At 44.0% G+C, this 17,620-nt stretch overlaps 1 protein-coding gene across 1 annotated transcript in view; it reads left to right on the top strand.

The window, feature by feature from the left end:
* The window catches only part of LOC118281152 (GTP-binding protein 2), a 36,468-nt gene that overhangs the window by 7,453 nt on the left and 11,395 nt on the right, over positions 1 to 17,620 (top strand). Inside the window, exons 2-10 of the mRNA XM_050700455.1 lie at positions 3,152 to 3,273; positions 4,552 to 4,701; positions 6,781 to 7,198; positions 8,332 to 8,464; positions 9,422 to 9,634; positions 10,855 to 10,948; positions 11,456 to 11,571; positions 12,362 to 12,526; positions 12,855 to 13,019. Coding sequence (XP_050556412.1) covers positions 3,156 to 3,273; positions 4,552 to 4,701; positions 6,781 to 7,198; positions 8,332 to 8,464; positions 9,422 to 9,634; positions 10,855 to 10,948; positions 11,456 to 11,571; positions 12,362 to 12,526; positions 12,855 to 13,019 — 1,572 coding nt within the window. The 5' untranslated portion in view covers positions 3,152 to 3,155. The remainder of the gene's footprint in view (positions 1 to 3,151; positions 3,274 to 4,551; positions 4,702 to 6,780; positions 7,199 to 8,331; positions 8,465 to 9,421; positions 9,635 to 10,854; positions 10,949 to 11,455; positions 11,572 to 12,361; positions 12,527 to 12,854; positions 13,020 to 17,620) is intronic.

Genomic DNA, 17,620 nt, shown 5'->3' with positions numbered 1-17,620 from the left:
CTATATATCTGCGTGTTTGTTCTGGATAATCTCTGAAATGGCTGGACCGATTTTGACAGGATTTTTATTGGCGGGTATCTGATGTAGGTACTAAGGAGTAACTTAGGCTACTTTTATTAGTTACAAGTCTGTAATCCGCGCGAGTGGTGCCACGGGCATCAGCTATGTTTTATATAAACTATTCACGGGTGCTATTCTATTCCCTAGTTCTACCTGAGATATTTTCACCTCCTTGCTACGTCTCTTTTGTTCCGGAGCTGCGGACTACCTAGCGGGTTTACCGGGGCTCCGACTCGGAAAGCAGGATTAGGAACGGGGTGGTTTTTAGTCAGTAAGAGTCTGACACTCCCTCTCGCCTTGCCCAAGGCGAGAGAAGTCATTGGATGATTTTACCACTGAAAAAAAAGTCTCTTTTGTCATTACAACAAATGTATCCTATTTGGTTTAGCTATTCTCGAGTTTGACGCTTAACAACATAACTATTTCTTTTCATTTTTAATCAACATTAATATTGTATTGTATTGTATAATATGTATCTGCATTTGTATTTATACTTCTGTTCAGACTGATCCTTCTACGTCTCTCTCTCTCTTTATCTCATAACATCTTGCGTCTAAAGATACATCAAAACATTGTTGTGTTTGGCACGACACGTTCCCGCGATATATTTACACCTCTATAGTCTAGCTGCTACGAAAATATGTGACGATTAATTTTATCATAGAATCATAGTTACGTATCTACTTCTTCTTAATTTATTAATTTAATTCAATACAACTGTACAAAAACCTAAAACTAACCTAAAACCTAAAACCTAAAACTGTACAAAAACTGTAAAAAAAATTAAAATTATTTAAAGGCTGAACCTATTACATGGGACTTACAGCATAAATTGTGAAGAGTGGGTGTACATTGTAAAGTGGCATGTGCACTTCTGCCTACTCCTTCAGGGATAAAAGGCTTGATGATATTAAAAAATGAAAATTAAAGGCTGGCATCGTACTCGTGTCTTTGTGACCACTCTGGTTGTGTTGCGGGAGTCGACAAGCACTCGCGCAGTTTTGCGTCGGTGCATCTTCATAGCACATCTTCCTCGCACAGCTACATAGCTTAGTATCAGTGGAAATGGTTACATAGTTTTATAGCTTAGCTATTACATCTTCGTAGCATAGCTACATAGCACATCTCTGGTGGAAAATCACCTTAAACCTGCATATGCCGCAACTATGCCCGTCGAAACGCGAAAAATTATCACCTGTTTTAAGATATTTGATAATTTTATTAAGAAATATCATTTGAGATGTTCTCTAGATGACTTTTTGGTCGTGAATGTTTATTTTGTCAATAAATTTAATGTCCTAGAAGCGTCCTTCAAGATTTAGAGGTTAAAATTAAATGTATCTGTTTTAAAATTAATCTAAATCTTATTGACTTTGAGGAACATACATGGATTAAATAGATTAAATACAAATAAAATAGATTAAATTAAATGTATTTGTTTTAAAACTTATCGAAATTGGCTCAGTAGTGTAGACAAATTAACATGAACAGATCTTGATAGCTGTAGCTGTATTTGTATGTGTAACTGTTGCTGTAGCAGTTACTGTAGCCGTTACTGTAGCCGTTACTGTAGCAGTTACTGTAGCAGTTACTGTAGCCGTTACTGTAGCCGTTACTGTAGCAGTTACTGTAGCAGTTACTGTAGCCGTTACTGTAGCTGTTGCTGTAGCAGTTACTGTAGCCGTTACTGTAGCCGTTGCTGTAGCCGTTGCTGTAGCCGTTACTGTAGCAGTTACTGTAGCCGTTACTGTAGCCGTTACTGTAGCCGTTACTGTAGCAGTTACTGTAGCCGTTACTGTAGCAGTTACTGTAGCCGTTACTGTAGCCGTTACTGTAGCAGTTACTGTAGCCGTTACTGTAGCCGTTGCTGTAGCTGTTGCTGTAGCAGTTACTGTAGCTGTTGCTGTAGCAGTTAATGTAGCCGTTGCTGTAGCAGTTACTGTAGCCGTTACTGTAGCCGTTGCTGTAGCCGTTGCTGTAGCAGTTGCTGTAGCCGTTGCTGTAGCCGTTGCTGTAGCCGTTGCTGTAGCTGTTACTGTAGCCGTTACTGTAGCCGTTACTGTAGCCGTTACTCTATAGTAACAAATACAGCAACAGCTGCCGTTGCTGTAACTGTTACTGTAGCAGTTACTGTAGCAGTTGCTGTAGCTGTTGCTCTAGCAGTTACTGTAGCCGTTGCTGTAGCTGTAGCTGCCGCAATAGCCGTTGCTGTAGCTGTAGCCGTTGCTGTAGCTGTTACTGTAGCCGTTACTCTATAGTAACAAATACAGCAACAGCTGCCGTTACTGTAGCCGTTACTCTATAGTAACAAATACAGCAACAGCTGCCGTTGCTGTAACTGTTACTGTAGCCGTTGCTGTAGCAGTGACTATAGCCGTTGCTGTCGCAGTTACTGTAGCCGTTACTGTAGCAGTTACTGTAGCCGTTGCTGTTGTTGTATCTGTGCTCAAGTCAAGCTCTTTTGTACCAAAAACGAAGCGAGAGCGCGCTCGGCGCTCTGATTAACAGGCGCGAATCAACCAACGAATCAGTTTCCTTAGTACGAGTTTGCTTTACGTTTAAAGTAAAAGAAACGAGAGCTCTGATTGGCCGGCTTGAATAAATCAACCAATTAAAGCGCCGACGCGCTCTCGTGTAACGCAAAGAAATCGAATACTAAGGGTATTGCTTTATATCCGGAGCTGCGGACAACGTAACAAGTTCCCGGGGCTCGGGCTCCAGCAGGAGTAGGAACGGGGTGGTTTTTAGTCAGTAAGGGTCTGACATGCCCTCCCGCCCCTTACCCAAGGCGGGAGAAGTCATTGGTTGATTTTCCTCCCTCTAAAAAAAGGGTATTGCTTTATTATCTAATATATAAAATTGTCGTGTCACAGTTTCCGTTGCCATACTCCTCCGAAACGGCTTGATCGATTTTGATAAAATTTTCTGTGCTTATCCGGTATCTATGAGAATCGGCCAACATCTATTTTTCATCCCCCTAAATGTTAAGGGTAGTACAACCCTAATTTTTTTAATTTTCCGCGGACGAAGTCGCGGGCAGAAGCTAGTGTTAATATGGATTAATCAAAGTTCTATTTCTCGATTGTTACAGATAAATGGATTCGTTCTTCAGTCTGTTCGACCCCTCGGAGGGTAGTCAGAACAAGCCGAAGAACAAAAAGAGACACAAACCTGAACAGGACACCGTTAAGAAGAAACCTGACGCACCTAAGGGTAAGAGAATTGCACAATTTAATTCCGCCTAGCCCGTTCCATCATCGGACAACCAGACGTACGGCAATGCGTCATCGATACATGGTGGATATCCCATCTATACGCACAAAACGTTTTGGGAGTACATTCATTATACGTACAGCTAAGGAATGGAATTCCCTGCCGGAGTCTGTGTTTCTGCTACAACGGAGCTACAACCCTGGAATCTTTAAATCAAGAGTGAATAGGTTACTTCTAGGTAAGCGCGCTCCATCGTCGACCGCATCGTCGCTTCCCATCAGGTGAGATAGTGGTCAAGCGTGAACCTATAGTTAATATAAAAAAAGAGACTATACGGTGTAACAATAAGGGGGTATACATATCAAGTGCACGGTTTCCAGACAACATTTTGTCGTGGAACGAAGTTATGAATTTTTCCAATTTCCTATACATAAAATTCCAGAAACCGAACATCAAAATAGGTAGATACTGGTACTAGGCGATCAGATTTACAGAAGAAATGTTTCGTAATATTAGCGAGTGATCCCTGTAGTGTTGTGATACGTTTGTATGATTTAAAATGAAGAACCATGCGACACCAAGTATTTGGTACCAATTTTTTTTAACGTATTTTTAACTAAAACTTGGTGTATTGATTCTATTCAACCTGTATTCTTTAGTGCTTCTTGACGTGTAGGGGTGTTTTGTTACACGCTGTATACCGTATGGGGAAACCTCTTATGTCTTAACTTAAACCACATATTTGTTATTATCTTGGCTGACGATATACGAAAAATGAGCGAAATAGGCCCAGTAGGTAAGCCAAAAAGTGCATTATTCTCTTTGAGCTAATTTGAACAATTTACAAATATAATGGAATGAAATGTAAGATTTAGATAGGAATGAAATAGATGGTAACGGAATGAAATGTAACATTTGAATGGGAATGGAATGGATGGTAATGGAATGAAATGTAAGATTTGGATAGGAATGAAAAAGATGGTAATGAAATGAAATGTAACATTTGGATAGGAATGAAATGGATGATAATGTAAAGTAATGAAATGTAACATTTGGATAGGAATGAAATGGATTGTAATAGAATGAAATGAAATATAAGATTTAGATAGGAATGAAATGGAAGATAATGTAATTTAATGAAATATAAGATTTGGATAAGAATGAAATGGATAAAAATTGGTGGTAAACTTAACAATGGCACAATGTGGACCCTGTCGGGCACAACAATACAAGTTTAGAAGGAACGCAATTTTTAATTATTCTTCTTTATTATTATAGGACGCAGAAGAGGCCGCAAGTCCGCGGTGAAGAACGAGACGTTACCGGAGGAGTCCTCTTTCCTCTGCGAACCCGACCTCAGCACCGATCTCCTAGTGAAAGACGTTAGCTATATAGAAAACTTCATCGAGATTAACAAGAAGGAAGATGGTAAGAGATTTCCTTTATTCCAACACTAGCTACTTCCGCGCGCTTTCACCCGCTCTGCTTGACTCCTATTGGCCATAGCGTCATGTTTTATAGCCTATAGCCTTCCTCGATAAATGCACTATTCAACACAAAAAGAATTATTCAAATCGGACCAGTAGTTCTGGAGATTAGCGCGTTCAAACAAACAATCAAATAAACAAACTCTTCAGCTTTATAATATTAGTATAGAAGTATAGATTTTTACTCGTGACGTCACTCCTTTTATTTATCGAAGGGGTTTCTAACCCGGGGCTGTGGAATGTCTAGCAGGTTACCAGGGGCCTTAGTCTGCTATTACAATTGTGACGGTCGGAGCTATATAGCTCCGTCCCTCTCGCACTGCTCAGTGATCGACCATTCTGAAACAATTGTAATAGCAGACTAAGGCCATTCCACAGCCCCGGGTTATTGACCCGCTCGAGAACTAAAAGGATGACGTCACGAGTAAAAATCTATACTTTTTACTAATACTAATATTATAAAGGCCCCAGGGCTAACTTAAAGTAGTATCTACGTCAGTTACTATCCACCCCCTACAAAATGTAATAAAACGGAAACTAATTATTATGCTATCGGCTGTTTGCCAAACTGTTTGATAAACTGTTTGATAAACTGTTTGACAAACTGTTTGATAAACTGTTTGACAAACTGTTTGATGATCTGTTGGACAAACTGTTTGATAAATTGTTTGATAAATTGCTTGATAAACTGTTTGATAAACTGTGTGATAAACTGTTTGACAAATTGTTTGACAAGCTGTTTGATAAATTGTTTGATAAACTGTTGGACAAACTTTTGAACAAACTGTTGGACAAACTGTTTGATAAACTGTTTGATAAACTGTTTGACAAACTGTTTGACAATCTGTTTGATAACCTGTTTGATGAACTGTTTGCCAAACTGTTTGATAACCTGTTTGATGAACTGTTTGATGAATTGTTTGATAAACAGTTTGATGAACTGTTTAATAAACTGTTTGATAAACTGTTTGATAAACTGTTTGACAAACTGTTTGACAATCTGTTTGATAAACTGTTTTATAAACTGTTTGATGAACTGTTGGACAAACTGTTTTATAAACTGTTTGATGAACTGTTTGACAAACTGTTTGACAATCTGTTTGATAACCTGTTTGATGAATTGTTTGATGAACTGTTTGATAAACTGTTTGACAAACTGTTTGACAAACTGTTTGACAAACTGTTTGATAAACTGTTTGTCAAATTGTTTGACGAGGAACTTGACTAGTTTCAAGTCGTGCTAGAGGCTCATATTCATGAGCAGCATTCTGCGACACACGACGCGGTTGGCACGTTAGACTTGTTCGTCGGCGGTTGCGTAGGTGTTGGGTTCAATTCCCGGGTCGACGCAGACGCGGAATGCTGCTCATGAATATGAGCCTCTAGCCTGGCTTGAAACTAATCGAATTCCTCGTCAAACAAAACAGTTTGTCAAACAGTTTATCAAACAGTCTACCAAACAGTTTATCAAACAATTTATCAAACAGCTTGTCAAACAGTGTATCAAACAGTTTATCAAACAGTTTGTCAAACACTTCATCAAACAGTTTGTCAAACAGTGCATCAAACAGTTTGTCAAACACTTCATCAAACAGTTTGTCAAACAGTGTATCAAACAGTTCATCAAACCGTTCATCAAACAGATTGATTTGATAATTAATTTAGTATGTCTCACGAAAGTTATAATAAAACCTAAAGTCAAAATCAAAGGATTTATTTGCTAATGAATACAGTTATATAAAAGGTGTTACAAAATGTCTATGAGTACAGTATTCAGTCATAATATAATGACAAAAATTAAAAAAAATTAATTAAAATTAAATATTCTTTATTCCAGGCATTTCAAACCCATAAGATACACATTATAATTACACAACGTACATTAAAATTTTAAATAAAAACAAGATAAAAATTATAAAAACTTAACCTAAATGAAAGAACAACTACTTATAAGTCTTTTATCTCTCGCTTTTTTTACCCGACTGCAAAACTAAACTAACTAACTAAATCTAATTTGCAGATAAAACAGACCCCGACAAGAAACCGAGACGAAGAAACTCCGGACGCAAATGCAGACGGAAAAAGAACAAAATCTCCCCCCTTAAAGACTTACCCAATCAGGCCTGGGTAGAAACCAACCCAGACAGCAATTTGGAAACGAAAAATTGGAACAACCAACTTTTAGTCCAGAAAATTTGTGACGAGAACATTGGAAAAAATGTGAACGATTTAAAAAATGAAATGAAGATTAAAAATAAGAGGAATGAAGTGTCGAGTATCGATAAGTTTCGTGATAGGGATGTGTATAATGTTATCGATAAATTGGAAAAGGTTATTTTGAAGGATGATATGTATCTGGCGGGGGATTTCGATGCTAACGACTTGGAAAATGATTTCTTCTATAGTTCAGATGATTTGGAAGATTTTATTGATGATTCGTGAGTATAATTTTTTGTGGTATAAGCCGGTAAATGAGTAGACGGATTATCTGATGGTAAGCAATCGCCGCCGCTTATGGACACTTGAAAACCAGAGGCGTTACAAGTTTGCTGGTTTTTGGGTTTTTTTTTTTTGAGGGGGACCGAAATCATCCAATTACTTCTCCCGCCTTGAGAGAGGCAAGTCAGACTCTTACTGACTAAAAACCACCCCGTTCCTGCTTTTCGAGTCGGAGCGAGGAGCCCCGGTAAACCCGCTAGGTAGTCCGCAGCTCCGGATCAAGGCTTTTGGGCTTACGAATTTAAAGGTTGTTGGGGAATTAGGCATTGAGAAGATTATGGAAGGGGCTAATTGGGCCCAAAACGTAACCTTACTAATACAATGAAACACAATGCAAAGTTGTTTCACGTCGGTTTTCTGCTCGGCCGTGGTATCACTCCTTTCGATAAGGCCCTTACCGAGCATGGCTCTCCCAACTTGCCAACAATATGTTGTGTCCGGCAATCGATCCTGCTATATTTTGCCAACCAATAGGCAGGTTTCCTACTTGTCAAAATGATATTTTCTATGAACTTTGTATGAAATACACTATTATGACGTCATAGTCATAAGTTTTTGACGTCAAATAGCAGACTTATTTCTAGGCTTTAGCTAGCTAGAAAAAAATCGAAAATTAGGTTATCATCAAATTTATGAATGAGAGTGTGATTATTTTTGAATATTTTATTGTATTGAAAAGTTGTATTAATTTATTTTTGACTCAGTCATCATCCGTATTAAATGCGTATGTTAATGGCTTACGTGTGGTGTGTGTCGTAGTGCGTGTGATCTGATGCGTGCGATGCGGGTCTGTCGGACATTACCTTTAAGTCTTAATTTAATACCTTGTAAGACGCTTACCTTTGATAATGTTTAGCCTGTGTATTCCACCACACTCTGTATACGCCGACGACTTCGTTTTAATTTCATTTTGAGTAATTAGCTGCCGCCCGAGTCCATTGTTTTTTAATATTTGTAAAACTTGTAATTGGCCATCATTTAGTGCGATTATTTTTTTTAATTATCTTAAGTTTTTAGCTGTAAGTTTTCACAATGTAAAATAAAATAGAATAATGTTCATGATGTATTCCAGTACGTCAGAGCCGGACGACTCGGGCGACGAGGTGTACGGCAGCCTGCCGCCCGAGCCCAGGTTCGGTAACGTCGAGTATAAGCTGCAACTGGTCTCGCTGTGCGAGAGGAGATTCCAGCATCTTGTCACACAGGTATGGGGGATATTTTTTTTAGATTCTTTGAAGTTGTATCAAAACGATTTAAATTACATTTTAATTATATTTTTTTAGATTTAGACAGTGTTTTGTCACTACCATTATCGGATAAAGCAGAAAATTTTCAGTAGATGCCTTTAAAGTTTTACATCGTTACGCCTTTAATCCCCGAAGGGGTAGGCAGAGGTGCACATTATGGCACGTAATGCCGCTATACAATGTACACCCACTTTTCATAATTTATGTTGTAAGTCCCATGTAATAGGAGGTGAGCCTATTGCCATATACTGGACACAATTCCAGGCTCCGTGCTACTACCGAGAAATTTTCGAAAATCCGAAAAAAGTCCAGTAATACTTTGCCCGACCCGGGAATCGAACCCGAGACCCCTTGTTCGGCAGTCGCACTTGCGACCACTCGACCAACGTAATAATTTTAATATGTAGACATTTTTTAACCGTTGATTAACACACCTACACTAATGTAATAAAAACTGTAAAGACCCAGAATATTTTAAGTCTCTATAATTATTTAACTGGCAGAAAATTAGAAGAAAGGGCGTATATTATATAGTGTGACTGGTAATTAGTGAACGATATTTAAACACGTGATTGTACTCATGATTACAAACAACTTTCCCGAAAAAGCTTTTTTGTATACTCATTGGTTTTATTTTTATCACAATAACAAAACAACAAAAACAAAATTTCGCGCGCGTTTGTTTTCGCATGATCATCTGTTAGCAGTGAGGCGCCCGCGTTATAGGAAGACTAGAAACTAGGTAGATATTTTGGAACATTACTTACTTTACTTTGTTATTGATGTATTGATACAAAAAAAGTTTCTTCGGCAAAGTTGTTTGTAATCATGAGTACAATCACGTGTTTAAATATCGTTCACTAATTACCGGTCACCCTATAACACCCTAACTCATATTTACCATCTTTTATCCAGTTAAAATGGCGTCTCCGATCTGGTGGTGGCAGCGCAGTATACGTGTTGGGAGTGAGAGACTGCGGCGCTCTGGTCGGGCTCCGAGCGAGAGCCCTGCGAGGCTCGCTCGTCACTTTACGTAGAATGGCCGGGGCCCTTGGCGCCACACTCACGCACGTCACCGCGAGACGCGTCGCGCCACATCGAGCAGTTGCCGAAGTATACGTTCGAAAGGTAAGTAGAACTGAGACTGACAGAGCTTTGACGTGCAAAAGTGTCTTCCAGGGGCCTTAGTCTACTATTACAATTGTGTCAGAATGGTTGTTCATTGAGCAGTGAGCGGTGCGAGAGGGACGGAGCTATGTAGGTTGTATAGCTCCATCCCTCTTGCACTGACACAATTGTAATAGCAGACTAAGGCCCCTGGTCTATTTGAAATAAATAATTTTGACTTTGACTTTGAACTCGCATTTTTCGTCAGTTATTTTAAGAGTTTCGTGGGAAATTAGACTAATGTGGGAGGGTAATGGTTTTTTTTATGGAATTAGCCGGTAAACGAGCTACGAACGATCACTTGATGGTAAGCAATCACTTCTGCGCCCGGCCTTTTGGACCTTAGAAATCGAAGGGTTGTTGGGGAATTGGGCATCCTGGGAAGATGGCTTCCCACAAAAAGAATTATTGAGGTGAGGAGGTTACCGGAGGTCCAATTACCCAACGGGTAAACAAACACACAACGCAAGCTTCAGTTTTTCACGTCGTTTAGATCTAGATCGGTCGTGGTAGTCACTCCGGTCGAGCCGGCCCAATTGCAGTGCCGAAGCATGGGCATCTCCCACACCGTTAAAACTGCTCTTTTCGATTCATTTTGTATATAGGTAGTCTTTAGGATTGGATTGTGAAAACTTTATGATTTCGTGGAAAAGTACTTGGTAGATGCGTTAGATACAAAACAGGTTGAGGAGAGAAACGTTTTATTTATGGAAAACGAGCAGACGTATCACCTGATGGTAAGCAATCGCCGCTGCCAAGCACACTGATGAAGTGCTGACCAAGGTGAATGGAAGGGTTGTTGGGGAATCGGGGATTGGAAGATTGGTAGGGAACAGAGGGTAATTGGTCCTCCGGTAACCTCACTCAAACAACGCAAGCCTTGTTCCACTCGGTTTCCTGCTCGGCTTTTCGTATCACTTCTCGGTCGAGCCGGTCCAGCAGTCTGAAGCATTGCTCTCCCACACTGTAACTGTACTTTGTGAAAAAGGTAGTTGTCTCAGTACATGTGAGATAGTGTCCACGAATCTGTTAATATTAATGGGTTAACCGCCGCAGTTGTATATAAGCATTACTGTAAAATAATTAGCACCTTGCTTATATACAACTGCGGCGGTTAAAGGGTTAACAGAGTCTAAGATCATTTTGCCAGCAGTGTTAATAAAGTATTATTTATGTTTCAGTTACCGGACCCGAAACAGAGCGTAGAACTGCGAGTGGCCGTGATGGGAGCCAACGAAGCTGGCAAGTCCACGCTGATAGGAGTACTGACTCAAGGTAATCAATGTTGTTGAAATTCATAGGTACATACATAACTGAATCCCTGGAACTACTCTCCCACTCTCTCTCTATCTCTCACTTTCACTATCTCTCACTCTCACTCTCACTCTCACTCTCGCTCTCACTCTCACTCTCATTCTCATTCTCACTCTCACTCTCAATCTCACTCTCATGTCACTCTCAATCTTTCTCTTAATCTCATCCTCACTCTCATTCTCTCACTCTCACTCTATCTCACTCTTACTCTCACTCTCACTCTCACTCTCGCTCTCACTTTACACTCCTTCTCACTCTCATTCTCACTCTCAATCTCACTCTCATGTCACTCTCAATCTCACTCTTAATCTCATCCTCACTCTCATTCTCTCACTCTCTCTTTTTCTTACTCTCTCATTTTTTCTTTCTCTCTTTTCTCACTCTCTAACTCTTCACTCTCAATCTCATTCCCACTCGTCACTCTAACTCTCACACTCTCTCTCACTCTTAAAATTAACTTATTTACAGGTGAATTGGACAACGGCAGAGGCAGTGCACGACTGAACATGTTCCGACATCTGCACGAGGTTAAGAGTGGGAGGACATCGTCACTCAGCCACGAGATACTCGGGTTTGATGCCCAGGTGAGTGTGTATTAGTGGACTGGAATGGATTGAGAACGGAGAGGATTATACAGTTTTCTTCTTTCTTTTTATCTTTCTTTCTTATTTCTTTGAGCTAATTTTAACACTCTTTACAAATACGGCATTACAACAGCCGCATATTATGGTTTAAATAAAATCAAACTTAAATCAAATGCGAGTCATGCATTATTTTTCAACAGGATTTCAATCCCTGGAATTAATAGGGCAAGAATTGAATTAAATGAAATGGGAATTATGGGTTAGTATAAGAAACGAATGGAATAGAAGGGTGATAATAATCACGAAATTAATGGAATCCGCATTGAGCAAGCGTGGTGATTAATGCTCAAACCTTCTCCGTGTGAGAAGAGGTCTTTGGTCAGTAGTGGTCACTTATAGGCTGTTGATGGTTTTTTTTCTTTATATATTAAATGGGTCGACGTTTGGCCGCTGGTAGCGCCGTCTGTCGGATTCAATGTAAAACATTCTAAAATCAACAACTACTGATAAATTAAAAAATAATCAAAAAATCATTGTCCAGCGGACAAAATTGTGAATCTAAACCATTCTCAGATCCCCTTGAACACACACAAAAAAATCATCAGATTCAGTGACATACACTTACAGAAGAATTATATATATAAAGATAAATCACGGTTTACTAACGAACATTAATGGAGAAAAGGTCTAATAGTTTCGAGTCTCGCCTGATGGTAAGTGATGATGCCGCCTAAAAATATGATGTGACATGATTTTGATTTTGATTTTGACTTTGTTATATTTCCAACAGGGTAACGTGGTAAACTACGGATGTTCAGAGCTGATGACGGCCGAGAGGATCGGCGAGAGGAGTGCCAAGCTGGTGTCGTTCCTGGACCTCGCGGGACACAGCAAGTACCAGCGGACCACGCTGCACGGCCTCACCGGGTACTCGCCGCATTACGTCATGCTAGTGGTCGGTATTATACAATTATACAATGTGATAAAAAACTGTATTTAAATATGAATCAATTAATTTTGAATAAAAATCACGGTTTACTTACGTACATTAATGGAGAAAAGTATGCAAGCAGTAGACTGTGTAACGTGGTCGCGTATAGTCTACTAGAGTCTGCTCATGATGGAGAGTCCCTCTGTGACTCGAAACTAGTAGAGCTTTTCTCAATTAATGTACGTGAGTAAACCGTGATTGAGATCCACCAACCATGCAGTCAGTTAATTTAGTATGTCCCACGATAGTTATTACAAAGATACCTAATTAACATATATTCCCCCTCCCCTAGATCTCAGCGACAGCCGGTATAACCCCGATCACCGAAGAACACATCAGCCTCCTCTCAGCGCTGGACCTGCCATTCTTCGCCGTCATCAGCAAGTGCGAGCTCGCAGCCACCGCCGTTAGACCGTTGACCGCCCGACTGGCCGAGCTACTGGCTGCTAGCAATAAGGTGAGGGATATGACACATGACACACGACACATGACACTTGACTACTACAAGTGCGAGCTCGCAGCCACCGCCGTTAGACCGTTGACCGCCCGACTGGCCGAGCTACTGGCTGCTAGCAATAAGGTGAGGGATATGACACATGACACACGACACATGACACTTGACTACTACAAGTGCGAGCTCGCAGCCACCGCCGTTAGACCGTTGACCGCCCGACTAGCCGAGCTACTGGCTGCTAGCAATAAGGTGAGGGATATGACACATGACACACGACACATGACACTTGACTACTACAAGTGCGAGCTCGCAGCCACCGCCGTTAGACCGTTGACCGCCCGACTGGCCGAGCTACTGGCTGCTAGCAATAAGGTGAGGGATATGACACATGACACACGACACATGACACTTGACTACTACAAGTGCGAGCTCGCAGCCACCGCCGTTAGACCGTTGACCGCCCGACTGGCCGAGCTACTGGCTGCTAGCAATAAGGTGAGGGATATGACACATGACACACGACACATGACACTTGACTACTACAAGTGCGAGCTGGCAGCCACCGCCGTTAGACCGTTGACCGCCCGACTGGCCGAGCTACTGGCTGCTAGCAATAAGGTGAGGGATATGACACATGACACACGACACATGACACTTGACTACTACAAGTGTGAGCTCGCAGCCACCGCCGTTAGACCGTTGACCGCCCGACTGGCCGAGCTACTGGCTGCTAGCAATAAGGTGAGGGATATGACACAGAGACGTTGGTACGACATGACACACGACACATGACACTTGACTACTACAAGTGCGAGCTCGCAGCCACCGCCGTTAGACCGTTGACCGCCCGACTGGCCGAGCTACTGGCTGCTAGCAATAAGGTGAGGGATATGACACATGACACACGACACATGACACTTGACTACTACAAGTGCGAGCTCGCAGCCACCGCCGTTAGACCGTTGACCGCCCGACTGGCCGAGCTACTGGCTGCTAGCAATAAGGTGAGGGATATGACACATGACACACGACACATGACACTTGACTACTACAAGTGCGAGCTCGCAGCCACCGCCGTTAGACCGTTGACCGCCCGACTGGCCGAGCTACTGGCTGCTAGCAATAAGGTGAGGGATATGACACATGACACACGACACATGACACTTGACTACTACAAGTGCGAGCTCGCAGCCACCGCCGTTAGACCGCTGACCGCCCGACTGGCCGAGCTACTGGCTGCTAGCAATAAGGTGAGGGATATGACACATGACACACGACACATGACACTTGACTACTACAAGTGCGAGCTCGCAGCCACCGCCGTTAGACCGTTGACCGCCCGACTGGCCGAGCTACTGGCTGCTAGCAATAAGGTGAGGGATATGACACATGACACACGACACATGACACTTGACTACTACAAGTGCGAGCTCGCAGCCACCGCCGTTAGACCGTTGACCGCCCGACTAGCCGAGCTACTGGCTGCTAGCAATAAGGTGAGGGATATGACACATGACACACGACACATGACACTTGACTACTACAAGTGCGAGCTCGCAGCCACCGCCGTTAGACCGTTGACCGCCCGACTGGCCGAGCTACTGGCTGCTAGCAATAAGGTGAGGGATATGACACATGACACACGACACATGACACTTGACTACTACAAGTGCGAGCTCGCAGCCACCGCCGTTAGACCGTTGACCGCCCGACTGGCCGAGCTACTGGCTGCTAGCAATAAGGTGAGGGATATGACACATGACACACGACACATGACACTTGACTACTACAAGTGCGAGCTCGCAGCCACCGCCGTTAGACCGTTGACCGCCCGACTGGCCGAGCTACTGGCTGCTAGCAATAAGGTGAGGGATATGACACATGACACACGACACATGACACTTGACTACTACAAGTGCGAGCTCGCAGCCACCGCCGTTAGACCGTTGACCGCCCGACTAGCCGAGCTACTGGCTGCTAGCAATAAGGTGAGGGATATGACACATGACACACGACACATGACACACGACACATGACACTTGACTACTACAAGTGCGAGCTCGCAGCCACCGCCGTTAGACCGTTGACCGCCCGACTGGCCGAGCTACTGGCTGCTAGCAATAAGGTGAGGGATATGACACATGACACACGACACATGACACTTGACTACTACAAGTGCGAGCTCGCAGCCACCGCCGTTAGACCGTTGACCGCCCGACTAGCCGAGCTACTGGCTGCTAGCAATAAGGTGAGGGATATGACACATGACACACGACACATGACACTTGACTACTACAAGTGCGAGCTCGCAGCCACCGCCGTTAGACCGTTGACCGCCCGACTGGCCGAGCTACTGGCTGCTAGCAATAAGGTGAGGGATATGACACATGACACACGACACATGACACACGACACATGACACTTGACTACTACAAGTGCGAGCTCGCAGCCACCGCCGTTAGACCGTTGACCGCCCGACTGGCCGAGCTACTGGCTGCTAGCAATAAGGTGAGGGATATGACACATGACACACGACACATGACACTTGACTACTACAAGTGCGAGCTCGCAGCCACCGCCGTTAGACCGTTGACCGCCCGACTGGCCGAGCTACTGGCTGCTAGCAATAAGGTGGGGGATATGACACTTGACACACGACACCTGACACACGACACATGACACTTGGTCACTGACACCTGACAGACGACACATGACACTTGACCACTGTCATCTGACACACGACACATGACACTTGACTACTGTCACCTGACACACGACACGGCACCTGACGGCACGGAAATAACCCCGATCACGGAGGAGCACATCAGCCTCCTCTCAGCGCTGGACCTGCCATTCTTCGCCGTCATCAGCAAGTGCGAGCTCGCAGCCACCGCCGTTAGACCGTTGACCGCCCGACTGGCCGAGCTACTGGCTGCTAGCAATAAGGTGAGGGATATGACACATGACACACGACACATGACACTTGACTACTACAAGTGCGAGCTCGCAGCCACCGCCGTTAGACCGTTGACCGCCCGACTGGCCGAGCTACTGGCTGCTAGCAATAAGGTGAGGGATATGACACATGACACACGACACATGACACTTGACTACTACAAGTGCGAGCTCGCAGCCACCGCCGTTAGACCGTTGACCGCCCGACTGGCCGAGCTACTGGCTGCTAGCAATAAGGTGAGGGATATGACACATGACACACGACACATGACACTTGACTACTACAAGTGCGAGCTCGCAGCCACCGCCGTTAGACCGTTGACCGCCCGACTGGCCGAGCTACTGGCTGCTAGCAATAAGGTGAGGTATATGACACACGACACATGACACTTGACTACTACAAGTGCGAGCTCGCAGCCACCGCCGTTAGACCGTTGACCGCCCGACTGGCCGAGCTACTGGCTGCTAGCAATAAGGTGAGGGATATGACACATGACACACGACACATGACACTTGACTACTACAAGTGCGAGCTCGCAGCCACCGCCGTTAGACCGTTGACCGCCCGACTAGCCGAGCTACTGGCTGCTAGCAATAAGGTGAGGGATATGACACATGACACACGACACATGACACATGACACACGACACATGACACTTGACCACTGTCATCTGACACACGACACATGACACTTGACTACTGTCATCTGACACACGACATGACACTTGACGGCACGGAAATAACCCCGATCACGGAGGAGCACATCAGCCTCCTCTCAGCGCTGGACCTGCCATTCTTCGCCGTCATCAGCAAGTGTGAGCTCGCAGCCACCGCCGTTAGACCGTTGACCGCCCGACTGGCCGAGCTACTGGCTGCTAGCAATAAGGTGAGGAATATGACACATGACACACGACACATGACACTTGACTACTACAAGTGCGAGCTCGCAGCCACCGCCGTTAGACCGTTGACCGCCCGACTGGCCGAGCTACTGGCTGCTAGCAATAAGGTGAGGGATATGACACATGACACACGACACATGACACTTGACTACTACAAGTGCGAGCTCGCAGCCACCGCCGTTAGACCGTTGACCGCCCGACTAGCCGAGCTACTGGCTGCTAGCAATAAGGTGAGGGATATGACACATGACACGCGACACATGACACATGGCACACGATATATGACACTTGACACACGACACATGACACTTGACTACTACAAGTGCGAGCTCGCAGCCACCGCCGTTAGACCGTTGACCGCCCGACTAGCCGAGCTACTGGCTGCTAGCAATAAGGTGAGGGATATGACACATGACACACGACACATGACACTTGACTACTACAAGTGCGAGCTCGCAGCCACCGCCGTTAGACCGTTGACCGCCCGACTAGCCGAGCTACTGGCTGCTAGCAATAAGGTGAGGGATATGACACATGACACACGACACATGACACTTGACTACTACAAGTGTGAGCTCGCAGCCACCGCCGTTAGACCGTTGACCGCCCGACTGGCCGAGCTACTGGCTGCTAGCAATAAGGTGAGGGATATGACACATGACACACGACACATGACACTTGACTACTACAAGTGCGAGCTCGCAGCCACCGCCGTTAGACCGTTGACCGCCCGACTGGCCGAGCTAC

Source organism: Spodoptera frugiperda, chromosome 19 (assembly GCF_023101765.2).
Source record: "Spodoptera frugiperda isolate SF20-4 chromosome 19, AGI-APGP_CSIRO_Sfru_2.0, whole genome shotgun sequence".
Classification (NCBI taxonomy): domain Eukaryota; kingdom Metazoa; phylum Arthropoda; class Insecta; order Lepidoptera; family Noctuidae; genus Spodoptera; species Spodoptera frugiperda.
This window is presented reverse-complemented; position numbering and strand designations above follow the sequence as displayed.